Below are 18,454 nucleotides of genomic sequence, written 5' to 3'. Positions count from 1 at the left end.
GCCTCAGCTTAGCTCAGAGAGTTATTATACACTTCTGCTAGCGACTAATCTACCAGGCATACCGCCTCAGTCTTTGAAATCACCAGGTGTCAAGATACTCCCATCATTCCTAACTCCCCTCTCCCCAGTGTGAGTGACATTGTTCTGGGCACAGAAATCATGCCCAGGTTCCCAAATAGCAGAGACCAAGGCCAAGCTGGGAAGAGCTATTGCTGTAAGAGCCAGTGGGGCACTCTACAGAGGTGGTAGCTGGGAAATCAGGACATGTGGGCTCCACTAGTTCACTGAGTCACCTCCTCCCCCAACTAAGAACACCCTTAAAAGCCACCTCCCTCTAGCTCCTATCCTTTTGTAAAACCCTACCAGATGGCCTCCAGCTTTCTTACAATGGTTTCCAACTCCATGACCTCCAGGGTCAGTCAGGAAACTCTTGTTCTACCAGAGCAGCCCATTTGTTAGTGGGAACAGCTCCAGTAACTTTCTTAAACTGACCCAAGGCAGGAGACTCTGAAATCTTTTGTAGAGTGATTAAAGCAAAGCTGCCTGGGGTTCACATCAAAAAAAGATCATACAAACAGCAAGGGTGCACAAGGCAACTCAGAGGGTTGGAAAGCCTCTGTTCAGCTTTGGGTTCCTACACTTGACAACAAAGGGTAGGGATATGGCCCTTAACCAGTAAGGCTTGAATGAGACAAGACTTTGCATGGAAATTGGCATGGTCATCTGCCCAATTTTGACCACACAAGAATGGAGTGCATTTAATTCTCCTTCCTTCCTACAGTGAATGTAGATGGTAGTGTAACTGTCAGGAACCATGAAGAGTCTGAGATCGTATCTGCATTAAAGGTCACAGATTCACCTGCAGTGTCATCGACGCTGGCAGGAGACACACACAGAAGACAGGTATAACCCAGTTCAAAGCAGCAACCACAGCGTTAGCACCGCCTAATTCCCAGTCCCCACAGGACAGTGTGGGAAGGGGCCAGGTACCTGAGCACCGGGTGGGTCGCATTGCTAAAGAGGAACTGTGTGCTTGGGGAACCTGAATCTTTTATAATGAACAGCAAGCAAGACTGCCCTTGTTTGAGAAAGAGACACCATCGTTGTCTTCTGAGGCTATTCACCATCCCTACACGATGACCTAGAGCAAAAGGGCAGATGGTGCCTCACAAGACACTCAGACAGGCAGGAAACCCGTGGACAGTGGACTGGCAGCAGTACATTTCCCTCTGCTGTTCCACACTCCCCCGAAGTGATGGCAGACACAGCCAAACCCAAGGGCGAAGTCGCTTCAGCTCACGGCAGCCGCACTGATGGCAGCAAATACATATATGTAGAGCACTTTCTGGTTTTCAGGGTATTTTCTCCCACCTACAGCTCCTATTCCGGAAGACTCCATCCAGTTATTTTCATCTTGAATTCCGTGTTTCCCGTACACATGTTCATTTGCTTTGCTACATTGGCCCTCTTGCAAGAGGAGATGCCCAGCAGTGATGAAGACAACCCCCTCATTTTGTAGAGGAGACACAGACGACACAGCCCAGGTCACCAAGGGAGGGGATGGGCCTTTATTGCTGCAGCTGTTCCCTTCCACTCACCTGTGAGGTGCGGCAGAGGTGCTGGTGAAATGGGAGTGAGTTGGGGGTCCCTAGGTATCTACTACTTATTTCCCTTTGCAGTGCCTGCCATGTAGCACCACTCTGTCTATGGCCCTTGAATTCAATTTTATTGAGCTGAACTTCTAGGAGGAAGGAAGACGCCCTGAGTCAGGCAGAGGAGCCGACATGAGGACATCATGCCTGTGTCACTTGGCTTTAACAACGGTTGGAGAGAGGGGTCTGGGTGGAAACCACATAGTCTGTTCAGCCCAGTAAACAGCCGTTCCCTCAAGGCTGAGTGGAAGCAAACCAGAAAAGCAAACAGGTTTCTCTGGAAAGATTAGTCAGGATTCCAGAGAGGTGGGGAACCAGAGCATCTAATAATAAGAGGGTACTTCAAAAGATTCTTGGAAAAATGGAATTAAGATATCAGTTTGGAGGTGGGCATTTGGTGCAGCAATAAAGTGGCCCTGGGGGCACCCGCATCCCACACTGGAGTGCCTGAGTTCACGTCCAGGCTCCACCTCCAATTCTAGCTTCCTGCTGATGTGCACCTTGGGTCAAGGAAGCTTAAGTACTTGGGCCCCTGCTGCCCAAGATTGAGTTTCAGGCTCCTGGTTTCAGCCTGGCCCAGCTCTAGCTCTTGCAGGCATTTGGGGAGTGAACAGCACCTGGAAGATCTCTATTTCTGTTGTTCTCTATCTCTCTGCCTTTCAAATGAATCAAAACAAGTATATTTTAAAAGCCTTTTAAAAGATATGTACCCTGGTGCCAAAAAAAAATGTTGAAATCCATGTCTGGTTTTCATGGTACACACCTTTCATGAACACTTTGGAGATTGCTGGTTGTGCCCATATACCTGGGCACCTGTTGGCCGCTGTCTCCATCCCTCTGAGTGCTCATGATAGTCAACACTTACCCAGACTTGTTCACACTTGGGTCTCGCCACTGCCCCACGAGGAGTTCCTGCTATTAACCATCCCCATTTTACCAGACCAGGCAAGGTCACAGAGAGGTTAACCAGCACACATTCACCACGTGGCAGAGCCAGGGTATTTCTGATTCTAAACCCCTTTCTTTTCTTGACATCGGAACAAGGAGGCCCAACTCATCAGTGACAGAAAATTGCAGGTTTTTTTTTTTAAGACTTATTTATTTGAAAGGCAGAGTTACAGAGAGAGAAGGAGAGACAGAGAGAGAAGTCTTCCATCTGCTGGTTCACTCCCCAAATGGCCAAAACACTTCGGCCCAATCACTTCGGTCATTCTCTGCTGCTTTCCTACGCGCATTAGCAGGGAGCTGGATCAGAAGTGGAACAGCTGGGACTTGAACCAGGGCCGATATGGGATGCTAGCACTGCAGACAGTGGCTTAACCCACTGAGCCACAGCACCGGCCCCCAAATTGCAGCTTTAATTAGCCAGCACCCATCAAAAAACAGATCTTAGCACTTGTTATGTGCAAGGCACAGGGCCACAGGGACACAAAGCCTGGTGTCAGAGAGATGCTCCTGACCTTTCTGGAGCCTTGGAGAACCTTGAGGGCAAATATAATAAAGTTGCATGACTGTAGGAAAATACAGAAATATGCACAGTGTATGCAAGATCTATGGGAAATGAAAAACAATGGGCGAATTATGATCAGAAAAGTTACCACCACCATACATTACTATGTATACATCCTTCATCTCATTTGGTTCCTGCAAAAGGAAAAAAGAAGAAAAAAAACCAGACAAGATTCAAGGAAGACAAGTGCTGTGGATAGAGTCACAAGCCAGTAAACGGCACAGTGAGTGCCTGGACCTGCTTCCTGTCTCCAGTCCATTGCTGTGTGCACTGAAAGATGATTGTTGATGCCTGCCAACAAGAGATGGCCATGGGGCATGCAGAGATTTTGCTGAGACAAAAGGCTTCTGGGGATCTGAAAATACCAGAAGCACTGAGCAGACCAAGGCTTCCTAGAGAAAGCTAGGCTGGGGTGGACTGTAAGAAGTCTGTTGCTATACCCAAATCCTTAAGGCTGGGTAATATGTAAAGAAAAGAAGCTTACTTGGCTCACAGTTTTGGAGTCTGGAAGTCCAAGATCAGATGAAGTCATCAACTGGGCCTCCATGAGAACCCAAGGTCAATGGCATGACAGTGGTGGGGATGCGTGTGGGAGAGATCGCAGTGTGAGGCAGGAACCCGGGAGGACACAGATCAGGCTGGCTCTTTGAATAAACCCCCTACAAGAGACCAGCACTAATCCTTCGAGGGCAGCACTCCTTGTGACCTATTACCTCCCATTAGACCCCGCTTCTCCAAGGTTCCATCACCTCTCACACCACCACACTGGGGACCACACTTCCAGCACATGAACCCCTGGGGGACACACTCACACCACATCCAAACCCTGGCCGAAGCCATGTGCTGAAGCTTCAGCCTTCCTCTGTTGCCTCAGCCAACGCTCATCAGCAAGGACGTGGGGTTAGGCCCGCAGAGGCAGAGACCTGAAAGGCTTAGACCCTGCCATCAGCAGTGTCACGGGCCGTGAGAAAGTGGTAAGCGCTGAGGGCTGGATCCCGAGCCTGGGGAGGCAGGGAGGGGTTTGGAGAGGAGGTAGCATTTGACCGGGTTCTTGAAGTTTGCCGGGCAGAGAAGGCTGTGTCTCATACCAAGGGCAGAGGAGATTCCGACCCATGGCATTTTCTTGTGAAGTCTTTGCTGAGCACCCCCGTCCCCAACACCAGAAAGGGCCCTTGTCCAGTACAACCTCACCACGTCCCTGTGGCTCTGTGTGCAGGGTGGCCAGACTGCGCTGATGCTGGGAGTCAGCCACGACCGGGAGGACATGGTGCGAGCGCTCCTGAGCTGCCAGGCAGACGTCAACCTGCAAGACCACGAGGGATCCTCAGCCCTCATGCTGGCCTGTCACCATGGCAACGCCGACCTGGTGCGGCTGCTCCTGGCACACCCGGCCTGCGACAGCAATCTGACTGACAAGGTGAGACTTGCAGGCCTTTTACAAAGCAGGGGCTAAACTTCCAGTCCTGAAAGTGCTTTGCCAGCCACAGGGCATTAGCAATAAAACCAGCCTCATCAGGCTGCTGCGGGATTTAAGTGAGATGATACATGGTAGGTGCTTGGCGGCTGAGAGCTACGGAACCCCCAGCCCCAGCCTTTCACAATAAGGTCCTGGGGGACCCTGAGCCCCCTCTTGTCGTGGCAGTAATAGCACATGAGCTTTGTAGCAGCAGCTTAGATGAGCGAGCTTGGCTGGCCACTGGGAACCTGGGCATCTCGATGGAGGAGCCCAGCTTCCAGAGGCATCTTTCTGGTCATGACCTGCTGCATGGAGGGACCCAGGTATTCAGGCCAGCCGGTGTGGAGTTGCCAGATCCAAGCCCCCTCAATCAACTGCGTGGGAGGCGACGGCGGTGATGACGCTGATGACGCCGGTAGTGATAACTGACCGCTCTGTGCCGGGTGCCGCAGCAAGCATTCATGATGGAACATCGCATTGTACCCCTCTACCACCTTGAGGGACTCACTCTACTGCTGTTGCATTTTGCTCCAGGGAACATAGACACTTTTTTTTTTAAAGATTTATTTTACTTATTAGACAGAGTTACAGAGAGGTATGCACAGAGAGAGAGAGAGAGAGAGGTCTTCCATCCACTGGTTCACTCCCCAAATGGTGGCAACGTCCAGAGCTGAGCTGATCCTAAACCAGGAGTGAAGAGCTTCTTCCAGGTCTCCCACATGGGTGCAGGGGCCCAAGGACTTGGGCCATCTTCTACTGCTTTCCCAGGCCTTAGCAGAGAGTTGGATCGGAAGTGGAGCAGCCGGGACTCGAACCAGCACCCATATGGGATGCCAGAGCTGCAGGCTGGGCCTTTAAACTGCTGCACCACAGCGCTGGCCCCGCACAAGCACTTAATAGGCTGTAAACCCACAGTCACACAGCCGGTAGAGCCCAGCCTGGTTAAACTCCCAAGCCCCTACTTCCGTGACTGCTCCATCATCCGCATTGTTGTCACAAGGCTGCAGCCATGCCTCTGCCTCCCTGCCGAGTCCTCCTCCCTTGTCCCCCCCCCGCACCCGGCAGAGGACTCAACAGTGCCGTGAGCCAACCCCTGCCCTTCACAGGCCGGTCGGTCAGCAAGTACTCCTGGTCCCGGTCACTACTGCAGGAGGTAATTTTTCTGGAAGACTTGGGAATTAACTTTTTCCACGCATTCCTTGTAATCCCAGTAACTCAGTTAGGTAGGGTTGTGCCTGCATTGTTTCACTGATAAAGAACCAGAAGCCAACAGCAGGGGTAATTCGAGCTTTCCCTTGGAAGATAAGAGAATTGTGTCCTGCAATCAGTTTGCCTGCACTGCCTCCACAGAGCCGGCAAAGCCCTTGAGGTTTAGAAGGCAAAGCAAGGAACCCAGTCACCCAGTTCTCCGGGCTGCAGGAGTGAGGAGGACTTGGAGGGTGAGAGGGAGGAGTGCTTGCCAGGCCCGGGGGGCTCTCAAAACACCTGCTCAGTTGTCAACTTCCTGATGGCCTCGATTATGCCTTGTTTGTCTCTTGCCTGCCACAAAGCAGGTTCATAAGTTTCTGTCATATTGAAAGACACTGGCCCACACTTCAACACACGCACACGCACACACACGCACGCACTGGCTACCTGAGCCTGCCCTCTCTTCCTGTCGCAGTCAGGGTCACCTTCCCCAGGCCTGCCTCCCATTGCAGCCGCTTGCCGTGGGCTGTCCCCAGGGCTCTAGCAGGGCATTCGCAGGACCCTCCCCGGCCCCAGTGGTCCCTCAGCCCTTACCCATCAAACTCATTCATCCTCCTATGGCAAATGTAAACATATTCACACTAAGCTAAGTGAGGGTCACAGAGAGCCACGGTCAGGCTTTACCTCCAAACAGGTTGCCCAGAAAAGTGGTTTCAGAACTCTGGATGCGGGTGTAGCTCACGGGCAAGTGACCACGGCTGCTGTCATGGAGCTCATTGTCCACGTGGCGCAGGCCAGGAGCCCCTTCTGGCTCAGCTCCTTTAGACAGGACTGTCAACTTCCTGCACGTACAAAAGTGTTGCTGAGCAAGGTAGGCTTGCCGCTCAGTGTGCACAAATGCTGCCTGCGACAGGGACTTTTGGGAAGAAAAAGGTTTAATTGTGTGAGGCATCAGCAAGGGTGCCAGGTGGTTACAGCCCGACTCTGTCCTGGTGGCGACGCTGTTCTGAAGGCTTGGTGTTTGGTATAGCAGTTAAGATGCCTTGGCCCACATTGGAGTGCCCAGGTGAGCCCCAGCTCCAGCACCTGGTTCTAGCTTCCTGCTAATGTGGACCCCGGGAGGCAGTGGATGATGGCTCAAGTGGTTGGGTTCCTGCCATTCACTTAAGAGACCTGGATTGAGTTTCTGGCTCCAGGTTTCAGCCCCAGCAAGGGCCTGTGGCAGGCATTTGGGAAGAGAACTAGTGAATGGGAGATCTCTCTTTCTGCCTCAAATAAAGAAATCAATTTTAAAAAAAAAATAAAGCTTGTTGAAAAAATTTAAAAACCTTAGAGAGTGATTTAGTAATCTGACTTTTTGTTTTGTTTTTTTTTTTTGCTAGATCCTATTGGGTTTTGTTTCTTTTTTTTTTTTTTTAAAGATTTACTTTATTTATTTGAAAGGCAGAGTTACAGAGAGAGAGGGAAGAAGAAAGAGAGATCCTCCGTCCACTGGTTTACTCTCCAAATGGCCACAATAACGGGCTGGGCCAGGACGAAGCCAGGAGCCAGAAGCTTCTTCCAGGTCTCACACATAGGTGCAGGGGCCCAAGTACTTGGGCCATTCTTCACGGCTTTCCCAGGTGCTTCATCAAGGAACCAGATTGGAAGTGGAGCAGCCAGGACTGGCCAATTCCCATATGGGTTGTGGGTGCTGCAGGTGTCAGCCCAACTCACCACACCACAAAGCTGGCTGTTGAACAGAACATGAGGGGCCAGCACTGTGGCATAGCGGGTTAAGCCACTGCCTGCAGGGATGGCATCCTATATGGGCACCAGTTCCAGTCGTGGCTGCTCCACTTCCTATCCAGTTCTCTGTTATGGCCTGGGACAGCAGTAGAAGATGGCCAGGATCCACGTGAAAGACCAGGAAACAGCTCCTGGCTCCTGGCTTTGGATCAGCCCAGCAATGGCTGTTGCAGCCAGCTGGGGACTGAACCAGTGGATGGAAGACCTCTTTCTCTCTCTGCCTTTGCCCCTTTGTAACTCAGCCTTTCAAATAAATAAATCAATCTTAAAAAAAAAAAAAAAAAAAAGGACATGGGAGGGGGAGGTTCCTTTGGGGAATGAATTAAAAGCCCCCTTGAGACTCCCAGATCCAAATCAGAGTTTCTGGGTTCAAGTTCCTGCTCAGCTCCTGATTCTAGCTTCTTGCCTTGGGAGGCAACAAGTGAAGACTCAAGTAGTTGGGTCCCTTGCACTCACGTGAGAGACACAGATGGAGTTCCTGGCCCCTAGTTTTGTCCTGGCCTAGCCCTAGCTATTGCAGGCGTTTGGAGAATGAACTGGCAAATAAAAGATATCTCTTTTTCTTTCTGCCTTTCAAATAAATTATTTTTAAATAAGGATAGGTGAGGCAGGTGTTGCGTGACTGGTAAAGCTGCCACTGTGATGCCAGCATCCCATATGGACTCTGGTTTGAGTCTTCCTGGCTGCTCTACTTTTGATCCAGCTCCCTGCTAATACACCTGGGAATGCAACAGAAGATGGCCCTTGGGCCCCTGCACCCAGTGAGAGACCCACAAGAAGCTTCTGGCTCCTGACTCTGTCCTGGCCCAGGCCCAGTTGTGGCCATTTGGAGAGTGAACCAGTGGATGGAGGATCTCTCTCTCTCTCTCTCTCTCTCTCTCTCTCTCTCTCTCCTCTCTTTCTCTTTCCTTCTCTAATTCCACCTTTCACATAAACAAAATTTTGAAAATGGGGATTGGTTTTGGGAAAGAAATGGGAAACACAACAGGAGACTTCAAAATTTTGAGAGTCAAGAGGGTATCTATTAGGGCGTATGGGTTCAAAAGCACTATGATGACATCAAGTACCAGGTGCTATAAATGTGTAGGTCCCTCACTGCTGTGAGCCCATGTCTAGGAGTCAGCCCTTGGGAAATAATTAAAAATGGAAAAATAAGTTTTGCTTGTTTATATTAATGGGAACTTGAAAACAACCTGAGTCTCTCACAGAAGGAGAAAATGGATAGCAAATTATAGGATATTATGCAGTCAAAAAATTCATGTATCTTGATGACTACATGAGAACAGGGAAAAATCTTGTGGCATACCATGGTAAGTTTAAAATAAAAGCAGATATTCAAAATTGATGTACATTATCATTCCTCTGTTTAAAAACTAATAACAAATTTGCATAGAGCAGACTGGGGAGACTTTCAGGTAGGTCTGTGGATTGGAACAGGAAGAGTGATTGTTCCTCTGGTTTTCAATTGTTTAAAAAAGCATGGCTGTTCTCTGTTAGCATTAGTGCAGTCCTCACAGTGAGTGGGGAAGGGGCCAGCTCTCCCGACTCTCATCCCACCTGAACCTCCTTCTCTCCTGGGCTCTGTGGAGCCTAGGAAGAGACCCCAGCCACCAGTCAGACCCCTGACTCCCAAGCGTCCATTCCGTCTGGGCTGGGCGGCAGAGAGGATAACGTAGCTTTCTCTTTTCTTTCTCCCCTGTAGGCTGGCCGCACAGCTTTGTCCATCGCTCTGAACTCCCCCGCCCTCGTGGAAATGGCAGGGCTTCTGCGGGCCCACGCGGAGCAGGGCAGGTCCCTGGGGCCGTAAGGGCTGCCGCAGCAGAAGCAGCAAGAACAAAAGCTCCTTCTCTGGACTCCTCCCTCGCCCTTGGAGAGAGCAGGGGTCAGAGCCAGAGGGCTGCCCCTCCAGAGAACAACTATGTCAAATATGCACATACATTCCTCTTGTATATTCTGCTCATTAGGACGCTTTGTAGTCTTTGCCTTTGGGGCCAAGCCCCAAAACTGCTCGGGCTTCAGAGCAGGGTGCAAAGTGCACGGGAGTGTGGGGTGTGCATTGGTGTTGTCCAAACATCTAAAACATCTTCTGCCTTGAACTCCTCGTGACTCTCCCTTCTGTAGCATCGTGTAGCAAGCAGGCAGGCAGGCAGGCTGGCACAGTCGCACATTGGAAAAGCAATACTTTTTACATGGAGTTTGAAAGTGCACCTTTTTTTTTTTTTTTTTTTTTTTAGCAAGTATTCCCAACTCTGTCTCACTGATGAGGAGGGGCAGCCGCTCCGGCTGGCGTCCCCTGGTGGACCCAGGGACAGTCACCACATAGAGGGGAGCTTGCTTTGGAGGGGCTTCACAGAAGTCTTAAGTTCCAAAATCTTCCAACAAGGTGGGGAGAAGCACATTGGCACCGATGCCAACCGCAGTCTTGGCTATTTCTGAGTCATCCAGTGGCTCCCGTTCGCTCCTGGGAAATGTGACTTAGGAAATCCAGGCCGAGTCCAGTAACATCAGCTCTTCTGAGCCTGGAAAAGGAACAGAGAAATCAGAATGAGCTTCCTCCCGGGGATGGGTTGTGGTCATCTGCACGTCACCACCTCCCCTCCACAGCCATGGCCGTGGCCTCGTGGTAATGCCTGGTGCTTCCCCGCATAGCCCTGTGAACAAGCAGCTGCCCTGGGCCTCCCAGTCTTCTGGCTGCAGAGCCTTCGCGCCTGGCTGCCCCAGGAGCGTGAGAGCAGGGCAGGGCCCTCCCAGACTGACAGTGCCCACCACCAGACAGCTCTTCCCTAAGGCGCTGTATTCCCTGAGGCCGTGCAGGCATGGTTCATGTGCCATAGCTCGCATCCATGAGTGTGTTCTTCCTTAAAATCTCTTATGCAAAAACGCCCCTTGGAGGAGGCACAGCACAGTTGGTGAGCCTCACATGTTGGCGGGGATGCTGGTTTGCCTCGTGCTGTTGATGCTTCACAAAGCCTCCTTGGGCTCCTGTTTCATCATCTCTGAAAACAGAAATCATCATCCAACCTACATCCCAGGGGGTGCCATGCAAGAAACAGCTGGTGGAAGTTTTGGAATCCAATTTATAACCCATAAAGGCTGTCTACAGGAATGGAGCTGCACACTGCTTTTGCTGTTGTGATTCCTAAGAGCAGCTCCAGGGCTCGGGGCTGGAACACTGGCCGACGTGTGTTGATGCTGCTCAGAGGCGGAGAGACCAGAGCACAGAATGAGCTAAAACATGCTTTCAAAACACATTGCCAGAGCAAAACCCTCCATTAATCCACAGTCTAGCTCCGCGCTTTGCAAACGCTGATGTGCATACAAATCCCCTGGGAGCTGGTCAGCCTGCAGGAGGGTGGGGCAAGCCCTGAGCCTATGCCCCTCTGCCCAGTTGCCAGAGGCTGCTGCTGCTTCTGGGCTCCAGCCACACCTCAGCTGACTAGGCTGCGGCCTCTCCTTGTTGATGGTGTATTAAAATGCTGCCTCTCCATCTTCTGTCTTGAAGTTTCTTTGCATTTCTCTGCTCTTGGTTCCGGAAATCAGCAATGCAGGTTTTCTTATCCTGTTTTTACAGTTGGCAGAGGGCGGGGGGAGGTCCCTGTTGCTGGCTTAGGATCTGTTTCCACATCTCACATGAGGGTGACAACTTTCATCGGGCCACTTAACAAATCTCACTTGACTCCAGCTGTTAAAAATAGTTTTTACTGGAGAAGACAAACTGGTTAGCTTGAAGTTTGAAGACAGCTACTCATCATTACCAAAAAGTCTTTCCAATCTGAGACTCTTAATTTGTTCCTTTTGAATGTGGTTGCATAATCTCCTGCCTTCTTACCATTGCATTGCACTGAAATGCCTGAGCCCGCAATGCGGCGACAGGAGTAGGTGGCACCTGTCTCCCTCTCACTGACCCTCTGCTGCAGAATTCACTCAGCAGGTGTCTATCAAAATAGCAAGGTGCCTGATGCCGGTCCCAGCATTGGCTTTTTTTTTTTTTTTTTTCTTCTTCTTAATTTATTTTTCTTTTAAAGATAGTTACAGAGAGAAAAATCTTCCATCTACTAGTTCACTCCCCAAATGGCCACAACAGCTGGGGCTGGGCCAGAATGAAGCCAGGAGCCAGGAGCTTCTTCTGGGTCTCCCAAGTAGGTGCAGGGGCCTAAGCACTTGGGCATCCTCCGTTGCTTTCCTAGGTGCATTAGCAGGGAGCTGGATCAGAAGTGGAACAGCCAGGATGTGAACCAGAGCCGATATGGGATGCCGGCGCTGCAGACGGCGGCTTAACTCACTGAGCCACAGCACCGGGACATGCTTTTCCCAGGACATTAGCAGGGAGTTGGATCAGAAGTGGGGCAGCCAGGACAAGAACTGTCACCGATATGGGATGCCGGCGCCTGCAGGTAGTGACTCTACCTACCACACCACAATGCCAGCCCGAGCAGTAGCTTTTAAAGAGCATCAATTTTCCTGTAGAAAATTGTTTCCCAGGACTTTAAGGCAAAACTTGAAGAGAATAGAAACATAAGAAACAACTCTTCTGATTTACTTTTTCGAAAGGGCACCCAGGCAGACCAGTGCTGTGGCATAGGTAAAGCTGCCACGAGCTGTGCCAGCATCCCACATTCGCACTGGTTCATGTCCTGGCTGCTCCACTTCCTATCCAGCTCCCTGCTGATGTGCCTGAGTCCTTGGGCCCTTGCCACCCATGTGGGAGACCCAGAAGAAGCTCCTGGCTCCTGGCTTCAGTCCATTGCAGCCATTTGGGGGGTGAAACAGTGGATGGAGGATCTCTCACTCCTCTCTCTGTGTATCTCTGCCTTTCAAATAAGTTTTTTTTAAAAAAAGATGCTCCAGTTTTTTTGTTTTTGTTTTTGTTTTTTTTTTTTGTTTTGTTTTGTTTTGTTTTCAACAAACCTGTGGATTGTCTATTCAGGCTCCTGGGCTCCAGAGTTCTTGGTTTGTGAAGGAGACAGACTATGGCTAACAGTAAATATATAACTAATTAATGATGAAAGTCTGAACAATGCTGTGGAGTCTGATTGGGCCAGAGGGAGTCAGGAAGGCCTCATAGAGGAGGTAGCTTTTGAGTTAAGCTATTAGGATGTGTAGTTTGCCAGAGCATTCTAGATAGAAAGCAGGTGTAAATATGTGACAAGGAGACAGGAATGGGCTGTCAGGCACAGAGAGAACTTCAGAATGACTCAGCTTCGGTAGCATGGGAGAAATGCTGGGAGAGCAGATTCGAGAGGGAGGTTGGGAGGTCTGTCTCACTTGTGCGTTTATGTTGTCCCTTGAGGTGCCTGTCTCCCAGATCCTTAGAGAATCCAAAGCTTTCTTCAGAAAAAATGCACATCTGTGCAAAATTTGCCAACTTCAGGGATTCAGAAAACTGCATTTAAGAGAGTGGGTATTTAGCCTAGTGGTTAAAATGCCTACATCCCATTTGCAAGTACCTAGATTCTATTTCCAACTCTGACTGCAGACTCCAGCTTCCTGCCAGTGTAGACTGTCAGGTGCTGGGGTGATGACCCAAGTGATTGGGTTCCTACTGGTCTGATTGAATTCATAGCACCCAGCTTCAGCCCTGGCCCAGCCCCAACCATTGTTGGCATTTGAGAATGAACCAGCAGATAGGATCTATGTGTGCGTGTCTTTCTGTCTGTCTCTCTCTAAAAAAACAAACAAAAAAAATCTTCAGTGGGCAGTGAGGAGCCACTGAAAAAATTCTATGCAGTTTATTTATTTTTTTATTTTATTTTTTTTTCTTTGACAGGCAGAGTGGATAGAGAGAGAGACAGAGAGGAAGGTCTTCCTTTTTGCAGTTGGTCACCCTCCAATGGCCGCTGCGGATGGCACATCTCGCTGATCCAAAGCCAGGAGCCAGGTGCTTCTCCTGGTCTCCCATGGGGTGCAGGGCCCAAGCACTTGGGCGATCCTCCACTGCCTTCCCGGGCCATAGCAGAGAGCTGGCCTGGAAGAGGGGCAACCGGGATAGAGTCCGGCGCCCCAACCGGGACTAGAACCCGGTGTGCCGGCGCCACAAGGCGGAGGATTAGCCTGTTAAGCCACGGCGCCGGCCGTCTATGCAGTTTAGCCAACTGATCAGATTCACTCTTCGGGTTGATTATGGGGAGTTGGAAGCAAGTGATTGGCCAGTGAGAAGGTTCTCGAGAGATTCTGAGTACATAACAGTAATGGTAAGGATGAAAAATGGAGCCTTGGGCAGGCACTGTGGCTTAGCAAGTAAAGCCGCCACCTGCCGTGTCAGCCATCCCATATAGGCGCCAGTTCGAGTCCTGGCTGCTCCACTTCCAATCCAGCTCTCTGCTATGGCCTGGGAAAGCAGTGGAAGATGGCCCAAGTCCTTGGGCCTCTGCACTCACTTGGGAGACCTGGAAGAAGCTCCTGGCTCCTGGCTTCAGATCAGCACAGCTCTGGCTGTTTGTGGCCAACTGGGGAGTGAACCAGCAGATGGAAGACCTCTCTCTCTCTCTCCGCTTCTCCTTCTCTCTGTGTGTAACTGTGAATTTCATATAAATAAATAAATCTTTAAAAAAGAAAAAAAAAAATGGAGCCTTGCACAGGAGGCTCCAGCAGTGGGGATGTGCCATGATGTGGTGACCACCGGGTGGGTAAATGTTAGGAATTCAGGGCTTTATGCCCTAATAAGACAAAGAGGCAGCTGGTTGAGGCAGCAGTTTTGTTGAAAATAGGATAGCAGAGATAGCCTGGTGTGGTAAGAAGTACACTTGCGCCGGCGCCGCGGCTCAATAGGCTAATCCTCCACCTTGCGGTGCCGGCACACCGGGTTCTAGTCCCGGTTGGGGTGCCGGATTCTGTCCCGGTTGCCCCTCTTCCAGGCCAGCTCTCTGCTATGGCCAGGGAGTGCAGTGGAGGATGGCCCAAGTGCTTGGGCCGTGCACCCGCATGGGAAACCAGGAGAAGCACCTGGCTCCTGGCTTCGGATCAGCGCGGTGCGCCGGCCGCAGCGGCCATTGGAGGGTGACCAACGGCAAAAAGGAAGACCTTTCTCTCTGTCTCTCTCTCTCACTGTCCACTCTGCCTGTCAAAAAAAAAAAAAAAAAGAAGTACGCTTGCTCGAACAGGAACAACTAGCTGGTCTAAGATGCAATGCAGCCCCCAGGCAGGGGGCAGTAGCCTGTTGATGCTGTTTGTTGGGAGGGGCCCATGTGGAGTGCAGAGACCCATGTCCACAGCGATGATGTGGGCCTACCTGGGTTGGAGGCCCCCTTGATGAGTGTTTATTTTTTATTTTTATTAAAAAGCTTTTATTTAATAAATATAAATTTCATAGGTACAGCTTTTGGGATATAATGATTTTTCCCCTGGTACCCACCCTCCCACCCTCAAATCATCCCACCTCATACTCCCTCTCTCATCCCATTCTTCATTAAGATTCACTTTTAATTATCTTTATATATAGAAGATCAACTCTATACTAAGTCAAGATTTTTAGTTTGCACCCACACAGACACACGAAGTATAAAGTACTGTTTGAGGACAAATTTTATCATTAATTCTCATAGTACAACTCATTAAGGACAAAGGTCCTACATGCAGAGCAAGTGCACAGTGACTCCAATTATTGCTTTAACAATTGACACTCTTATTTATGATGTCAGTGATCACCCGAGGCTCTTGTCATGAGCTGCCAAGACTATGGAAGCCCTTTGAGTCCACAGACTCCATCAGCATTTAGACAGGGCCATAACCAAAGTGGCAGTTCTTTCCTCCCTTCAGAGAAAAGTATCTCCTTTGATGGCCCTGTCTTTCCACTGGGATCTCACTCACAGAGATTCTAGGATCATTTTTGCCAGTGTCTTGGCTTTCCTTGCCTGAAATGCATGGGGTCTTATCAGCTCCTTTGAGAACTGGGACAGAACTTTAGGCCATAATATCCTACCAAGACATGATATCCTCAGGGTCTTTCTTAAATTGAGCTGTTTGTCAGGAGTAAAGTTAACTATTTGTGTCCCAGTGACCTAGCAAGTCCTAGCAATAAAGAGGGGTCGGAAATGAACCCCAGGGGCTGGCACTGTGGTGTACTAGGTAAAGCCGCCACCTGTGACATGGATATCCAGGTGGGCTGGGAAAAGTCATGGAGATGACCCAAGGGTTTGGGTCCCCGCATCCATGTGGGAGACCTGGAAGAAGCTCTTGGCTCTCTGTCTCCACATCTCTCTTCATCCTCTCTCTCTTTTGATCTTTCTCTCTGGACCTCTCTTCTTTGCCCCTTCCCTCCGACCTGTCTGGTTTCCCCCATCGATATACCCTGAAAGGAAAGGCCACCACAAAACACACCAAACACCGGAGTAAGGGAGAAGGTTTATCGTCAGGTGGAGGAAATCCGACAGGCAGCCTCCCCGGGACAGAGAACAGCAGCCCAAACTGGGAGAACAGGTCTTATGTAGCTTTGCAGAAGTGAGGAAGTGGCAACAGCAAATCCCACTAGGGTGGGGGAGGAGCTGACCCTTGTGATTGGGCCATTTGGTCACCTGACTTCTAGAAAGCCAGGCTGGGCTTAGAATGTAGCTTATTGTACAAAATGGTGAGGGGCCAGAGTCTAAGATGACGCCACAGATCAGGCCGTACCATTTTACTAACAAACCCTTTCCCTTACTCCGGTGTTTGGTGTGTTTTGTGGCAGCCTTATACCAAATCCAGTCCCAGTTGCTGCACTTCCGATCCAGCTTCCTGCTAATGTACTTGGGAGACCAGCAGAGGATGGCCCAAGTTCTTAGGCCTCTGCACCCATGTGAGAAACCCAGAAGAAGCTCCTGGCTCCTGGTCTTCAGCCTGACCCAATCCCAGCCGTTGTGGCCATTTGGAGAATGAACCAGGGGCTAATGCAGGATCTCTTCCTGTCTGACTCTCCTCTGTCTGTAATTCAGCCTTTCAAATAAATAAAATAAAATTTGTAAAACCATTTTATGTACTTGAAAGAGAATGACAAAGAGAGGAAGAGACAGAGAAACCTTCCATCTGCTGGTTCACTCCCCAGTTGGTCAAAACAATCAGTTCTGATCTGGGTTCTGCCATCTGGAACTCCCATGTAGGTAGGAGGAGCCCAAATGCTTGGGCCATGCTCTGCTGCCTTCCCAGGAACATGAGCAGGGAGCTGGATCTGAAACAGAGCCGCTGGGCCTAGAACCGGAGCTGAGGTAAGGGATGTTGGCCTCACAAGTGGAAGTCTAACCTGATGCACCACAACACTGGGCCTCTTTTAAGTGTTTAATTAGCAAAAGGTAACTTGCATAGTGCTTAGCCCCTGTTAGTAAAATGGCACAGTCTTATCTGTGGCGCCATCTGTGCCCCACCACCATTGCTGGAAGCCAGGTGACCAGATGGCCCAATCACCAGTGTCAGCTCCACCCCCATCCTAATGGGATTCGCTGCTCCTACTTCCCTGCCTGCTCCCCACCCTGCAAAGGTTTAATAGGACCTGTCTCCAAACGTGTGGTCTCTCTCTTATACTCACTCACTCTCCACCACCCCCCCTGCCCCGGCCCATCAGGCTTCCCCACCTGAAATAAACCTTTCCTCTAACTCCGGTGTTTGTTGTGTTTTGTGGTGGCCTTACAGCCCCTATGGCAAAGCTCAATGAACAGTAGACAGCTCCCTTCTTCCCTAGACCTGGCCCAATACAAACAGCAGCTTGCCTTTGGTGAGTGTTCGGAACTGCCCAGACATCAGTCTGTGTATGCAATCAGTTACTTCACTCAATAGCCCTAAGAGGTAGGAACTAACATTATGCTTGTACATGTGAAGAAACTGAAGCACGGAGAGTTAAGTGACTCATCCAGGGCCCCACAGCCTTGAAGCAGCAGATCTGGGAAGTAAGCCAGGAGATCAGGCTCTGTGACGTCACTCCGCGGCCTCTGGCTCCCCAGCCAGTGACCCAGGCTGGGGGAGGGGTGCTTGGACCCAGTTGAGAGGACAGAGCTGCTTTAGGGCCCAAATTATGTCAGCGCTGAGCTGTGGGTCCTGCAGGGTGGCCCCAGGACAGAGGGGACACACAGGCAGAGTGGGCGGGACTGGACCTGTGGTGGTGAGAGTGTGCCATGCGCTCTGCACTCCTGGGGAAGAAGGGACTTCTGTCCCGGGCACAGGTGATCTGAACCCCACACTGGCTTAATCGCCCACCGCCAAAAGAGGGAGTCCCCACGGTCTAAATCCATGCCTTCACCCCCTCTCCATGCAGGGGAGAGGTGGCCCAGGGAGCCCCCTGGCGTTTCAGAAGGTCCCACCGGACTTCCTCTCTGACCCCTCCTCGAAAGAGCTCCTAAGTCTTGGCTTTGAAGTAAATGGAACCCTTCTGCCTTGGATGGTGCTCGGGACAACACATTTCCCAGCCCTCCTGTTGCCAGGGAAGAGAGAAATTGCCGCTCTCTTCCTCAGAAAACAGAGTATGAGCAAAAACTGTCTGCTGACCACCTCCCCCACGATGATCGCGGGGATGGGATCCAGGCCGGAAGCAGAGTGAAGCTCGGGCCCGGACCCTGCTCCACCTGCCTGCAGAGAGGCTGCAGGGGCCTCCTTGTTTCTGTCCTCTGTTGGCTCAGCAGGGCAGTCAGCCCCATGGAGGAACTTGGCTCTGCCTGTGACCAGTGACCCAATGCGTCTGCGCGCGAAGTTCCAGTGGCCACTGTGCAAATCTTAGCACGTGCTTACTTTAAGCTTTGATCCGTGATCAGGTGGATCCCTGTTTCTGGTATATTTTTCTTCCAGCTGGTTCACAGCTTGGAAATGGGAAAAGTGGTGTCGGGCATTGCCTCCTTTCCTCACCTACCCCTGGCTTTGATAACGAGGCCCAGCGTGGTCCAGCAGGAAGAGAGGAGGGCTGCA

General features: G+C 50.7%; 1 protein-coding gene across 1 annotated transcript in view; it reads left to right on the top strand.

The window, feature by feature from the left end:
* The window catches only part of KANK4 (KN motif and ankyrin repeat domains 4), a 79,932-nt gene extending 70,176 nt beyond the window's left edge, over nt 1-9,756 (top strand). Inside the window, exons 9-10 of the mRNA XM_062193375.1 lie at nt 4,379-4,579; nt 9,297-9,756. Coding sequence (XP_062049359.1) covers nt 4,379-4,579; nt 9,297-9,401 — 306 coding nt within the window. The 3' untranslated portion in view covers nt 9,402-9,756. The remainder of the gene's footprint in view (nt 1-4,378; nt 4,580-9,296) is intronic.
* The last annotated feature ends 8,698 nt before the right edge of the window (nt 9,757-18,454 follow it).

The sequence above is a fragment of the Lepus europaeus genome, chromosome 5 (genome assembly GCF_033115175.1).
Source record: "Lepus europaeus isolate LE1 chromosome 5, mLepTim1.pri, whole genome shotgun sequence".
NCBI lineage: Eukaryota > Metazoa > Chordata > Mammalia > Lagomorpha > Leporidae > Lepus > Lepus europaeus.
Note: the sequence above shows the minus strand (reverse complement) of the source record. Positions and strands in the feature narration are given on the sequence as shown.